We start from the raw sequence: 15209 nt of genomic DNA, 5'->3' as shown, positions 1-15209 counted from the left end.
CATGGTGAATCGGTAACCCACAATCTGGACTTGCCAACCCACCATCCCAGATCAGGAGGTCATGGGCCATATCAGAGGGCTGCGCAGGCCACACGTGGCCTGCAAGCCAGCGGTTGGGCACCTCTGTCCTACAATCATCCTCTATTCCAGTGATTCTCAACCAGGGTTCAGTGGAACCCTAGGGTTCCTCCAGAGGCTGCTAGTTGCTCTTCCAGCATTGGGCCATTTCTGCCTCTCGGATAAGTTCCCACCGACACCATTGATCTTTTTAGCTATCTGTAAGGAGGCAATTCTTCCCAATGACCACAAGTGTAAGGACCATTCTTCCCACTGACCATCACACTAATGTATCATGAGTTGTAGATTTTTAATTTTTAGCAGGGGTTCCCCGAGACTGGAGAACTATTTCAAGGGTTCCTCTGAGTTGAAAGGGTTGAGAAAGGCTGCTCTATTTTATCCCTTAGAACCATCCTCCAACCTCTTCTTTACACTCTCTTCTATTCTATCTCCTAGAACCACCCTCCAACCTCTCCTCTTTTTCTAGGAGATAGAATAGAGGATAGTGCATTCTCCAACCTCTCCTTTGCACTATTCTATCTCCTAGAACCAAAGGAGAGGTTGGAGAACGATCCTGCATACTTCAACCCCCCCTCCCCTACTCCATTGCGTTTGATCCCTTATCCAACCTCCTAGGACCATTCTCCAACCTCTCCTCCAGTGTCTGTTCAACTTCCAGGACCATCCTGCATACCCCTCCTCCATATCAAATATCCCATCCTACCTGCAACCTCTTTGCCCTACTTTGTCTGATCCCTCAATACCTCATCTATCATGTAACCTCTCCCATCCTACCCCATCCACCAGGTATTCTCGCCCATCTTACCATGATGCACCATACACCAATTTACTACAACACCCAACTTTACTAAATGAGAAGCCTGTATGGGGTGCAACAAAACACCTATGATCCCACTTCCTGCCCTTTAAGGCCATCCTCAACTCCCCCTATTTTGTTGCTGACCTTCTGAAAATGCTCATCACCTGACTCCAACACTTTGAAACTCTGGCTTTTATCAAACATGCTTGTTTCGGGACAATCTCAGACGATATTCAAGTCAGAGGATTGACATGACAGCCAAGCAACATCTAAAGAGAGGTCAGCAGTGACAACCTGCACATTTGCTCTTCAGTAAGTACACCTGCTTTTGGTAGTGAGTTGCCCTATACTGCCCAATCTAGCACACCTGTCTCTCTTACCTTCGCACTTTTTCAACCAGATACAGAGAACGAATGCCAGTCTTTGCAGCTTCCCAAAATCTGGTGCCTAGGATCATCATCATCCATACAGACCACACTCCCAGAATGATCACACATCCCTATCTCAGCACAATCCTACTGTTGACATCCCGTGATGACCTCATATTTGCACAAAGAAAACACAACACATGGAGTCCTTTTGTTCTGCTCCCCGGCGTTCCTCCTACGGAGAGCGGTCACCCCGAAGCAGGAATTTCTAGCAGGTGGAATTACCTGGCGTGGATAAGCAGTCCCTCCAAAAATCGTCTTATAGCCGTGGGACGCATCTCACGAGGTAGGAAAGTCCTGGAGGGGGATTTAGTGAAATCCTACAGATCTGAACAAGACGGAGAGAAGAAACGTTTTTTGGAACAGAGTATCACCTTTGTACGGAATCAGCCAGCCAACAACCGAACGCAAGCGCAGCCTCCAAGCTCAGCCGCGGATGTAAGTCATTGTTAACTTTGGTTGCATAATATCCTTAGATGCAGAGCAAGTCGGTATTAGGCAGGAAAGGCAAGCAGTGAGGCCAAGAAACTGTCATACAAGTCCCAGCAGGCATCAACTATATATGGGTTTAGCTTAGGGCATTGCTTTTGCTTAGGATGTTATTTTTGCATTTGTAAGCCGGGTCATACATGCATAGATTTCCCCATCCATGGAGGAATCTCCACTTGTATTCAAGCAGCCAAGACGTCCAAGGCTGCCCGAGTACCCAAACAGTGACTGTACAAGACGGAAAGCAGTCCCTGTTTGGCCAACAGTTTTCCACCTGACTCCTCTGACTATTTCATTGAATGTTGTTGAAAAGGGTGGTGCAAACAGGTCCACCTACTGCTTGACCTTCAGCAGGAATTGGACACAATTTGAGATATATATGGTCAGGTTAAAAGAGAAGTATGGGGTTTTCTTTTGTCGATTTATACTCACCTAGGTTGATGCTGCATCTGTCCCCTGGTACCTCCAAGACTGAGAAGCGAGCGATCAAACACAGCTGATCACTTGGGTCTCAGGGCTCCCCGAGCAGAAAGCTGGTGTCCGTCACTGTTCTCTGCTTTGCCCCCCCCCCCCCCCTCAACTCACTGAGCCACTGGGCTGTGGAGGGGGTGGCAGTGGCTGGCTCAGGCTCGCTGAGAGGCTGAGCCGGGTGCCGGTCCAGTCATGTGGGTGGATCCCGACTCCATTGTCGCGATCTTGCCCAAGCCTGGACCGGCTCGGCGACGTCAGCAGACAGCGGACTTCAACCGGCTGTCTGCTGAAAACGGGTCACAGGAGTGCAGAGCTGTACAGCCAAACGAGCTTCGGCTGTACAAGTCCGCAGATGTACCATGTGTTTAACCCTGCCGGAGCTGGTTTTGCGTTTTTCAAACAAATAATAATAAGAGATATATATATATATATATATATATATATATATATATATATATATATATATATATATATATATATATATATATATATATATATATATATATATATTACACCCTTTCATACTTGTGCAACCTGAAAATCACGTGATTTTTGCCGCGACTTGAAGCAATGCCTGTGCAATCTTGGTCTATGGACCTCAAGGCGCATCAAAGTTGGACCAAAGTAGTGCAGGGGACTGCTTTGAAGTCGCACCGATATGAACGGCACTCGTTGGAAATCATGGGGTGCGACTTGTCATGTGACTTTGCAGTCCCAAGCCGCACAAGTGTGAAAAGGGGCCTTAGGTCTGAAGACTATTTAAAATCCTCCAAAACATTTTCTGAAAGCAGGCACCCTGTAGAATAAAATGGCGGTGGTTCCATTTTTTCCCATGTCACACGATATTTGCACAACAGAGCAAAATTTCAGTTAAAAATGAGATTCAGAATTCAGGGCAAAAGTGGTGTGCAGGCTTTTGGCCTGAGGTGGGGGGGGGAGCGCTGGAGCCGAGCAGATCCGAAAGTCGCCGATCGGGCCTTTCCGTACGGCGCCGAGGACAGTTCGGCTGTCCTCGGAAGGGCTCGTGAACGGAGTCTTTCCGAGGTCAGCCGAAGTGTGCTCGGGCCTTTTCGGCCGTTTCCGAGGCTCTCCGGCGCTCCCCCGCCTCTGGCCGCATGCTGTATTGCATCCCATTGAAGTCAATGCGGAACTAATTAATTTAGTTTCCATTGACTTCAATGGGAAAACTTGCTTTGATATGGGAGTACATTGGATTACGAGCATTCTCCTGGAACGGATTATGCTCGTAATCCGAGGTCTGTCTGTCTATATCCCATTTTTTTAAAATTAGTATTATAATATAATATATAAATCATGAGGTTGCACCGAGTAAATAGATGCCAAACATGTCAAGGGTAAAACAAATGTTAATGCCCCAGCACACTTTTGCAACTTCTGCAAAACTACCTTGTGTATCCAGGTTTATAAAAAAAATTTTACTGATACTTTTTTTTTGTTCAGGACAAATTGGGCTTTCATTTGGTACTAAATGGTAATGGATATCTCTGGGGGTTTTTTTTTTATTATCAATTATATTATTATCAAAGGGAAAACTATGCCAATGTGGAAAATTTCAAGGGGGTATGAATACTTTTTCAAGGCAGGGCCCTAATATTAAAAGTCAGCAGCTACAGTATTTTGATTTTTTTTTGGGGGGGGGGGGGGGGCTGGAGCACCTCTTTAAATACCAAAAGTAAAGAAAACTTTTTTCCCCTTTTTATAGTAAATACAAAAAAATAAAATGTTGTTTGTTAAATACCACCAAGTGACAGTTCTGTTGGTTGCAAATAAAATATATAAAATTAATTTGGTGTTGCATGACTGAGTAACTGTCCGTCCAACTATCACCGTGCTGGAAAAGAAATGAGATGTGGTGGTCATGAAGGTGTATTATTAGGTTGGCACGCGGTGGTTGAGGCAGAACAAAGCACAATGGACTTTACTACAACCCGGACTATCCCAATCAGAGGAGGGCACTCAGGACAATAAGAAATTCTGATTGGTTGCTCGGAGTTTCCGCACTGCAGATGAACCTGAAAGTATTTGAATGAAGTGATTAAGGAGCTCTTTAGTGAGCGGAGATTGTTCAGCAGGTAGAAAACTATTATCTGTTCCCTGGAGGACCGACTGGCAGAGAACGCACCGATCGTCTCCCTAGACAACCAGGTAATAAGTAGATAGGGGATTCATTAATGAACAGGACACAGGAGCTCAGTGTGTCGTCTCCCCGGGGCCACACGTTCCTTTCTGAACAGGTCACACTAGGGACAGATTTCTACACATGTATTACCACAATGTCTTGGTATGCAGTATGGTGTGCTGTACTGGAGGTAGATCAGTATCGCTATACAAGTCAGTCATTCATTCATTCATTATTTGTTTTTCTCCAATATTATAGACCTTTTCTAATGGAATTATCACTATGGAGGCAACCAGAACTGCTTTTGCGAAGTTTCAGAAATGAGCTCTTACTTAGTTCTGTCATGTGACCCGCATCTTTTTCCTGATAGTGGGGGGGGGTGGCTTTTTCCTGATAGTGGGGGGGTGGGGTTACAGGACACTGTGCAGACATACCGTGCGCCTGTATTCTGGGGCGTGTACCAGAGCAGGCTGTGATTTGGAAGGGGGGGGCGTGTGTACCAGAGGCAGGCTGTGATTTGGAAGGGGGGGCGTGTACCAGAGGCAGGCTGTGATTGGGGGGGGGGGGGTGTACCAGAGGCAGGCTGTGATTGGGGGGGGGGGGGGGGGGTGTACCAGAGGCAGGCTGTGATTTGGAAGGGGGGCGTGTACCAGAGGCAGGCTGTGATTTGGGGGGGGGGGGGGTGTACCAGAGGCAGGCTGTGAATGGGAAGGGGGTGAGTCCAAGAGTCAGGCTGTAATTGGTTGGGAAGTGTGGTGGCTGAACAGACTACCAGCATGCTGGTGTATCTGCACAGTGTCCTGTACCTCCAATTGGCCAGGCAAAGGATGAAAACTGACCACACTTAGGCTCGGTTCACACTGGGGGCGACTTGGGATCCGACTTGTACGTCCTCAAGTCGCCCCAAGTCGCTCCAGAAATAGTTTCAATGGGAGTTAACGCTAGCGTCTTAATAGACACTACTGAAGTCGCTCCGACTTCAGAGCGTACTCCCTGTACTACTTTGATCCGACTTTGATCCGACTTCAGCCTATTGACTATCATTGAAGTCGGATCGCCGTCTCGCATGATCCGACTTCGGCATGCGACTTGTGCTCAAATGATCTTGAGGGGAACTCCGCGCCAAATTTTAAATAAAAATCCGGCATGGGTTCCCCTCCAGGGGCATACCAGGCCCTTGGGTCTGGTATGGACCTTGAGGAGAACCCCCTACGCCGAAAAAAACGGCGTGGGGGGTCCCCCCCAATCCATACCAGACCCTTATCCGAGCACGCAGCCCGGCCGGACAGGAATGGGGGTGGGGACGAGCGAGCGCCCCCCCCCCCCCCTCCTGAACCGTACCAGGCCGCATGCCCTCAACATGGGGGGTTTGGTGCCTTGGGGGAAGGGGGGCGCGCTGCGGCCCCCCCCCACCCCAAAGCACCTTGTCCCCATGTTGATGAGGACAAGGGCCTCTTCCCGACAACCCTGGCCGTTGGTTGTCGGGGTCTGCGGGCGGGGGGGCTTATCGGAATCTGGGAGCCCCCTTTAATAAGGGGGCCCCCAGATCCCGGCCCCCCACCCTATGTGAATAGGTATGGGGTACATGGTACCCCTACCCATTCACCAAGGGAAAAAAGCGTCAATAAAAAACACAGTACACAGGTATTTAAAATAATTTATTAGGCAGCTCCGGGATCTTCTTCCGACTCCGGGGGTCTCTCCGGCGTCTTCTCCCGGTGTCCGCATCTTCTGCCGGCTCCACCGCTATCTTCTGGCGCTCTTTTGCCAGCGGTGGTCCGGACCTCTGGATCATCTTCTTCCCTCTTCTCTTCCAGAGATGTTGACACGACGCTCTCCCCAGCCAGAATGGTTTCTGTGCGCTCTGCAAGGGACTTATATAGGCGGTGACCCCGCCCCCTTATGCCGTCACAGTCCCTGGGCATGCTGGGTCTGTGACGTTTTAGGAGGCGTGGTCACCGGGTGATGACCACGCCCCCTTATGATGGCACAGCCCCAGCATGCCCCGGGACAGTGACCTCATAAGGGGGCGGGGTCACCGCCTATATAAGTCCGTTGCGGAGCGTTCAGAGACCATTCCAGCTGGAGAGAGCGTCGTGTCAACATCTCTGGAAGAAAAGAAGAAGGCAGAAGTCCGGACCACCGCTAGCAATTGAGCTGCAGAAGATAGCGGAGGAGCCGGCAGAAGATGCGGACACCGGGAGGAGACGGCGGAGAGACCCCCGAAGTCGGAAGAAGATCCCGGAGCTGCCTAATAAATTATTTTAAAAAACCTGTGTACTGTTTGTTTTATTGACGCTTTTTTCCCCTAGGTGAATGGGTAGGGGTACCATGTACCCCATACTCATTCACATAGGGTGGGGGGCCGGGATCTGGGGGCCCCCTTATTAAAGGGGGCTCCCAGATTCCGATAAGCCCCCTGCCCGCAGACCCCGACAACCAACGGCCAGGGTTGTCGGGAAGAGGCCCTTGTCCTCATCAACATGGGGACAAGGTGCTTTGGGGTGGGGGGGCCACAGCGCGCCCCCCTCCCCCAAGGCACCAACCCCCCCATGTTGAGGGCATGCGGCCTGGTACGGTTCAGGAGGGGGGGGGGGCGCTCGCTCGTCCCCACCCCCATTCCTGTCCGGCCGGGCTGCGTGCTCGGATAAGGGTCTGGTATGGATTGGGGGGACCCCCCACGCCGTCCTTTCGGCGTAGGGGGGTTCCCCTCAAGATCCATACCGGACCCAAGGGCCTGGTATGCCCCTGGGGGGGGAACCCATGCCGGATTTTTATTTAAAATTTGGCGCGGAGTTCCCCCTAAAGATTCACACCAAACACAGTGGCGGGGATCCAAGTCGGATCCCCGTTCATTGAAAGTCGGATCCACAAGTCGTGTTGAAGTCGCGTTGCAAAGTCGCGTTGAAGTCGTGTTGCCCCTGTGTGAATCGAGCCTTAAGCCTCGTACACACGGTACGATTGTTGGCCAACCAAGTATCGGATTTTTGTCAAAGGGGCGTGTGCCAGGATCTCGTCTTGCATACCAACAGTACACAATTGTCATGCCACAAGCACGAACGTAGTGACGTACTACGAGGAATTTCAGCTCCTGAGCGCCGCCCTTTGGGCCCCTTCTGCTAATTTTGTGTTTGGTGAGCATTGATTCCGAGCATGCGTCTTTGTACTTTTGACTTTTGTGTGACGGACTTGTGTACTGACCATCCGAAAATCTGACGTCAAACTGTTGTTCCACCGAAAATCTACTAGCATGCCATCCATTTGTTGGCCAAAAGTTGGATAACAATTGTCAAAAGGAGCGTACTAACGGTCAGATTTTAGGACAACAGTCTGTCATCAGACAATGCCCGGCCAACAATCGTACCGTGTGTACGAGGCTCAGCACAGATCAGTTTCTGTACTTAGCGTGGTCAGCTTAGAACAAGGAAAGAAAATGACCGGCGGGATCAGCCAAGAACTACATGAAAAATGATAGAGACCAGGATTTATAAAAAACACACATTAAAGCGGTTGTATAGTCTATTTTTTAAATTTTACCTACAGGTAAATCTATAATAAGGCTTACCTGTAGGTAAAAAAAAATATCTCCTAAACCTGTATGGTTTAGGAGATATTCCCCTTGCTATGAGCCGCTGACTGCAGCGGCGCATGCGCACAGGGGATTCTCGGCAAGACACCGGCAGCTGCCGGACCTTCCTGGGAAAGAAATCTCCCCCCCGCGCATGCGCGGGAGTGATGACATCACGGCTCCAGCCGCGATACCCGGAGGACACGCCGAGGCAACATGTCAGCTACCTCGGCGTGGACCGGTAAGATACCGACGCCTCGTTCTAAGGTATTTCATAATGAGCTAGTATGTGGTGCATACTAGCTCATTATGCCTTTTGCCTTACAGAGGTAAAAAAAAAAAAAATGTCAGCGGGTATACAACCGCTTTAAGGCACAAAATAATAGACGTCACTCACACATCATGTCAAGAGCATTGCCCACTACTGCAGGAGTGCAATCAGAATGAATGGCATTGGAACGCCCTTGGTTCATCCATCACATATAATACTGCAACCAAAAAGCATTAAGTAATGCCGATTCATTGAAAAATTCTGTCTTCAGTTCAGTACAACCAAAAATGTAAATGTATTTTATTGGGATTTTATGTGATAGACCAACACAAAGTGGCACATAATTGTGAAGTGGAAGGAAAATGATAAATGATACAAATAAATATGTGAAAAGTGTGGGGGGGACATTTGTATGGCGCCCCCCGGAGTCAATACTTTGTAGAACCCCCTTTCTCTACAAGTCTTTTTGGGGATGTCTCTACCAGCTTTGCACATCTAGAGAGGACATTTTTGCCCATTCTTCTTTGTAAAATATCTCAAGATCTGTCAGATTGGATGGAGAACGTCTGTGAACAGCAATTTTCAAGTCTTGCCACAGATTCTCAATGTGATTTAGGTCTGGACTGTGACTGGGCCATTCTAACACATGAATATGCTTTGATCTAAACCATTCCATTGTAGCTCTGGCTGGATGTTTCGGGTCGTTGTCCTGCTGGAAGGTGAACCTCCGCCCCAGTCTCAAGTCTTTTGCAGACTCTAATGCCGCGTACACACGGTCGGACTTTTCGTCTACAAAAGTCCGACAGCCTGTCCGACAGACTTCCGGCGGACTTGCAGCAGACTTTCTAACGAACGGACTTGCCTACACACGACCACACAAAAGTCCGACGGATTCGTACGTGATGACGTACACCGGACTAAAATAAGGAAGTTCATAGCCAGTAGCCAATAGCTGCCCTAGCATGGGTTTTTGTCCGTCGGACTAGCACACAGACGAGCGGATTTCGGGGTCCGTCGTAGTTACGACGTAAAGATTTGAAGCATGTTTCAAATCTAAAGTCCGTCGGATTTGAGGCTGAAAAAGTCTGCTGAAAGTCCGGAGAAGCCCACACACGATCGGATTACCAGCCAGCTTTAGTCCGTCGGCGTCCGTTGGACTTTTGTAGATGAAAAGTCCGACCGTGTGTACGCGGCATAAGAGGTTTTCTTCTAAGATTGTCCTGTATTTGGCTCCATCCATCTTCCCATCAACTCTGACCAGCTTCCCTGTCCCTGCTGAAGAAAAGCATCCCCACCACATGATGCTGCCACCACCATGTTTCACAGTGGGGATGGTGTGTTCAGGGTGATGTGCATTGTTAGTTTTCCCCCCACACATAGCGTTTTGCTTTTAGGCCATAAAGTAAAATTTTGGTCTCCTCTGACCAGATCACCTTCTTCCACATGTTTGCTGTGTCCTCCACATGGCTTCTCACAAACTACAAACAGGACTTCTTATGACTTTCTTTCACCAATGTCTTTCTTCTTGTCACTCTTCCATAAAGGGCAGATTTGTGGAGAACACGACTAATAGTTGTCCTGTGGACAGATTCTCCCACCTGAGCTGTGGATCTCTGCAGCTCCTCCAGAGTTACCATGGACCTCTTGGCTCTTCTCTGATGAATGTTCTCCTCGCCCGGCCGGTCAGTTTAGGTGGACGGCCATGTCTTGGTAGGTTTGCAGTTGTGCCATACTCTTTCCATTTTCCGATGATGGATTGAACAGAGCTCCGTGAGATGTTCAAAGCTTGGGAGATTTTTTTTTTTATAACCTAACCCTGCTTTATACTTCTCCACAACTTTATCCCTGACCTGTCTGGTGTGTTCCTTGGCCTTCATGATGCTGTTTGTTCACTAAGGTTCTCTAACAAACCTCTGAGGGCTTCACAGAACAGCTGTATTTATACTGAGATTAAATGACACACAGGTGGACTCTATTTACTAATTAGGTGACTTCTGAAGGCAATTGGTTCCACTAGATGTTAGTTACAAGTATCAGAGTAAAGGGGGCTGAATACAAATGTCCCCCCCACACTTTTCACATATTTATTTGTATCATTTATAATTTTCCTTCCACCTCACAATTATGAGCCACTTTGTGTTGGTCAATCACATAAAATCACAATAAAATACATTTACATTTTTGGTTGTAACATGACAAAACATGGTAAATTTCAAGGGGTATGAATACTTTTTCAAGGCACTGTATAGTGTGGCAATTACATTCCTTAAAGCGGCCCTCAGGGTCACTGTAAGTTAATGGATACCTGTAATAGAAAAGAGGTTGTACAAATACATTGCCCAGAGAAGGTAGGTATGACGTTTGCCATTTTAACCACTTCAGCCCCGGAAGATTTTACCCCCTTCCTGACCAGAGCACTTTTTACAATTTGGCACTGCATCGCTTTAACTGACAATTGCGCGGTCGTGCGATGCTGTACCCAAAACAAAATTTGCGTCCTTTTTTCCCCCCACAAATAGAGATTTCTTTTGGAGGTATTTGATCACCTCCGCGGTTTTTATTTTTTGCGTTAAACAAAAAAAAGCGCGACAATTTTGAAAAAAAAAAATAAATAAAATCAATATTTTTTTACTTTTTGCTATAATAAATATCCCCCAATTATTTAAAAAAATTAAAAAAAAAAAAATTCATCAGTTTAGGTCATTATTTATTCTTTTACATATTTTTAGTAAAAAAAAAAAAAAAAAAAATTATATTCGTTAGAGCTTACAATCTAGGATATTGATTGGTTTGCGCAAAAGTTACAGTGTCTACAAATTATGGGAAAGATTTATGGCATTTATTTATTTTTTTAATTTTACTAGTAATGGCGGTGATCAGCAATTTTTAGCGGTACTGTGACGGACAGATCAGAGACTTTTGCAACTTTTTTTGGGGATCATTGGCATTTATACAGCGATTGGTGTTATAAAAAATGCACTGATTACTGTATAAAAATGTCACTGGCAGGAAAGGAGTTAACAACGGGTTAAGTGTGTGTGTGTGTGTGTGTGTGTGTGTGTGTGTGTGTGTGTGGGGGGGGGGGGGGGGGGGAGAATAGGGTTGACTAGGGGAGGAGACTTGGTAGGAACAAATGATATGGCTCCTCTCCCCTGACAGCACAGGGATTTTATGTGTTTATACTCGTGCACGCGATCGCGCCTGGCCGGCGGCGATCATGCCCGCCAGTCACGCGCATCGGGTCCCCTGCCGTGCAGCGGGCGTGCTCCCTCTGGCGGCCACTAAAGGAATGGACGTACCCATATGGGATTTCGTCCAGGGGAGCCATTTTGCCGCAGTATATCCGCGCGAGCCAGGCGGGGGAAAAAAAAAAAAAAGGAAGAGAGAAAAGGTTTAAAATGTCACTTTAACAAATGAATCTGAAATTAAACAAAAAGGTTCCCGTCCTGCACATCCAGACGCCATCACTTTTCCAGCTGATGGAACACTCCGCCGAGCGCTCTTCTTCCTGTTTCTCCCATTTTCAAGTTGACTACATGGGGGTGCAAACTGTTTGCAGTAAGCACACAGAAACCGTATGGCGCGCACGTGCCATTTTCAGCACTGAACATCTGGAAGCGCGGAGATCAGCAGCAGATTCGTCGCAAGATCACTTGCTTCGGTCATCTCCGCCGCTTACCGGAGCCGTCGGTAGCGGAGGAGACGATCGCGTCCTCTTCCCTCACAGGCCGGATGACGAGTGAGGGAAAGATGGCCCCTTCTCGGCTCCACACCATTGGATGGCGGAAGCAACGTTAAAACTTCTGCCCAATTGTCTTAAAAGGAATTTTTTTTTCCCATTTTTAGTAAAAATTAACAGATTGAGGTCTTTTTAACCTCCAAATCTCATATATAAGAGGACCTGTCATGCGTTTTTTCTATTACAAGGGATGTTTACATTCCTTCTAATAGGAATAAAAGTGACCCACATTATTATTTGTTTTAAAAAGGAGTGTAAAAATAAAAAAGTAAACTAAAAAAGGGGGAAAAAAAAAAACCCACACACAAACAACATTTAAAGTCGAGCTCAAGCGCAGAAGCGAACGCACACGTGAGCAGCGCCCGCATATGTATACTGTGTTCAAACCACACATGTGAGGTATCGCCGCGATCGGTAGAGCAAGAGCAATAATTCTATCACTAGACCTCCTCTGTAACGCAAAACTGGTAACCTGTAAAAATTTTTAAATGTCGCCGATGGAGATTTTTTAAGGGTCAAAGTTTTTCACCATTCCACGAGCGGGCGCAATTTTGAAGCGTGACATGTTGGGTATCAATTTACTCGGCATAACATTATCTTTCACAATATATGAGGAAAAGAAAAATTGGGCTAACTTTACTGTTGTCTTATTTTTTTTAAATTTAAAAAAGTGTATTCCCCAAAAAATTGCGCTTGTAAAACCACTCCGCAAATACAGTGTGACAGAAAGTATTGCAACCACCGTCATTTTATTCTCTAGGGTGTCTGAAAAAAAAATATATATAATAAAATTTGGGAATTGTAAGTAATTTTCTAGGAAAACAAACGATTTTAACTGGTAAACACCAAATCTCAAAACGAGGCTCTGTCCTTAAGGCTCGATTCACATCTATGCATGTTGCTTTTGATCGTTTTTGGAGTTTTTTTTTTGTGATGCTTGCCACGTTTTTGAGCTGCGTTTTTGCCGCATTTTGCGTTTTTTTTTTTTTTTTTTTTTTTTATACAGTTTTTTTTTAGACTGTATACAGTTAAAAAAAAAAAAAAAACGCTGCAAAAACGCTGCACTTGTGTTTTTGATGCTGGTCCATTGAATTCTATTACATGCAAAACGCTGCACTTTGCATGAAAAAAAAGTCCCTGACCCTTTCCAAAAATGCAGAGGTACAAAAATGCATTGATGTGAACATGTTCCATAGGGACCCATGTTAAAAAAATTCCCATGCATTTCTGCAAAATGCATCAAAAAAACGCGCTAGTGTGAATGGAGCCTAAGTGGTTAAAATATAAAGAAGGGCGGAAACTTTTGAAGCCCCCTCATATAACCAGGATGGTAAATCAGCTGCTAAAGCTGGGAAATCTCTCCATTAAAGAAGTAATAAGATTTCTCGATTGTAAGCTCTAAGGAGCAGGGCTCTCTGATTCCTCCTGTATTGAATTGTCTGCTCTCGTGTTGTAAAGCACTGCACAAAACTGTTGGCACTATATAAATCCCGTATAATAATAATAATAATAATGAAACCAAAATTTCATACATTGCAGCTTACTGATCATTAGATGTGGCGGCTGCATTGGTTTTCTTTTCTTTGGCTTTTTCCTCTTCCGTTTTCACCTGGTGATCTGGCCGGTAACACACCTCCTGTATTACTGGGACACAACTATGGAGCAATGAGCAGAGGAGGCACAGCAGCATTGTCAGTCCTGGGGGGGGGGGGGGGGGGGGGGAGTGTTAGATGGACTAGCAGATTGATATACACTAACCAATTGAAGCCAAACTCCAGTTCACGCTTTATAATCAGTTACAGCAAACAGGTTTTTCCTTTTGTGATAAAGGTGTTGAATGGTTTGTCTCAACCCTGAACACTGATCCATTCTGCTGGAGAGCCTGTGTTTCTGAAAAACAACAGCCTTACTGGCTGGATCACCAAGTGAAAATAGAAGAAAACCTGAAAAAGAAAAAACGAATGCAGCCATCACATCTAAGAATTGGTAATCTGCAATATGATAAAATGTTTGTTCTTGGGGTTTAGTACGGCTTGAAACTTGCAGACAAGAAAGGAAAAACTTGACAGTGGTTCTTAAACCCCCTCCGTATTTCAAACATTTACTAATGAGAGAACAAATGTAACCTTTGGAGGTTCCACTAATTGAAATTCAAGCTGCATTAGTTTCTGTGACCTCCAGATTATTCAGCAGTGACCTATACATTGGACCCAGAGACCTATACATTGGACCCAGAGACCTATACACTGGACCCAGAGACGACCCAGAGACCTATACACTGGACCCAGAGACCTATACACTGGACCCAGAGACCTATACACTGGACCCAGAGACGATCTAGAGATGTATACACTGGACCCAGAGACCTATACACTGGATCTAGAGATGTATACATTAGACCCAGAGACCTATACACTGGACCCAGAGACCTATACACTGGACCCAGAGACCTATACACTGGACCCAGAGACCTATACATTGGACCCAGAGACCTATACACTGGACCCAGAGACGATCTAGAGATGTATACATTGGACCCAGAGACCTATACACTGGACCCAGAGACCTATACACTGGACCCAGAGACGATCTAGAGATGTATACATTGGACCCAGAGACCTATACATTGGACCCAGAGACCTATACACTGGACCCAGAGATGTATACACTGGACCCAGAGATGTATACACTGGACCCAGAGACCTATACACTGGACCCAGAGACGATCTAGAGATGTATACATTGGACCCAGAGACGATCTAGTGATGTATACACTGGACCCAGAGACGATCTAGAGACCTATACACTGGACCCAGAGACGATCTAGAGATGTATACATTGGACCCAGAGACGATCTAGAGATGTATACATTGGACCCAGAGACGATCTAGTGATGTATACATTGGACCCAGAGACGATCTAGAGACGTATACACTGGACCCAGAGACCTATACACTGGACCCAGAGACCTATACACTGGACCCAGAGACCTATACACTGGACCCAGAGACCTATACACTGGACCCAGAGACCTATACACTGGACCCAGAGACCTATACACTGGACCCAGAGACCTATACACTGGACCCAGAGACGATCTAGAAATGTATACATTGGATCCAGAGACCTATACATTGGACCCAGAGACCTATACACTGGACCCAGAGACCTATACACTGGACCCAGAGACGATCTAGAAATGTATACATTGGATCCAGAGACCTAT

General features: G+C 46.5%; 1 protein-coding gene across 2 annotated transcripts in view; it reads right to left on the bottom strand.

Moving 5' to 3' along the window:
- ACOT7 (acyl-CoA thioesterase 7) overlaps positions 1-15209 on the bottom strand; it is a 242841-nt gene that overhangs the window by 210922 nt on the left and 16710 nt on the right. Inside the window, exon 1 of one of the 2 annotated variants that reach the window (XM_073603659.1) lies at positions 1531-1598. The exons of the other annotated variant lie outside the window; for it this stretch is intronic. Within the exon in view, the coding sequence (XP_073459760.1) occupies positions 1531-1583 (53 nt within the window). The 5' untranslated portion in view covers positions 1584-1598. Of the gene's footprint in view, positions 1-1530; positions 1599-15209 lie in introns of those variants that run through there. 2 annotated transcript variants of the gene reach the window in all.

This window comes from Aquarana catesbeiana, linkage group LG10 (assembly GCF_042186555.1).
Source record: "Aquarana catesbeiana isolate 2022-GZ linkage group LG10, ASM4218655v1, whole genome shotgun sequence".
Classification (NCBI taxonomy): domain Eukaryota; kingdom Metazoa; phylum Chordata; class Amphibia; order Anura; family Ranidae; genus Aquarana; species Aquarana catesbeiana.
Note: the sequence above shows the minus strand (reverse complement) of the source record. Positions and strands in the feature narration are given on the sequence as shown.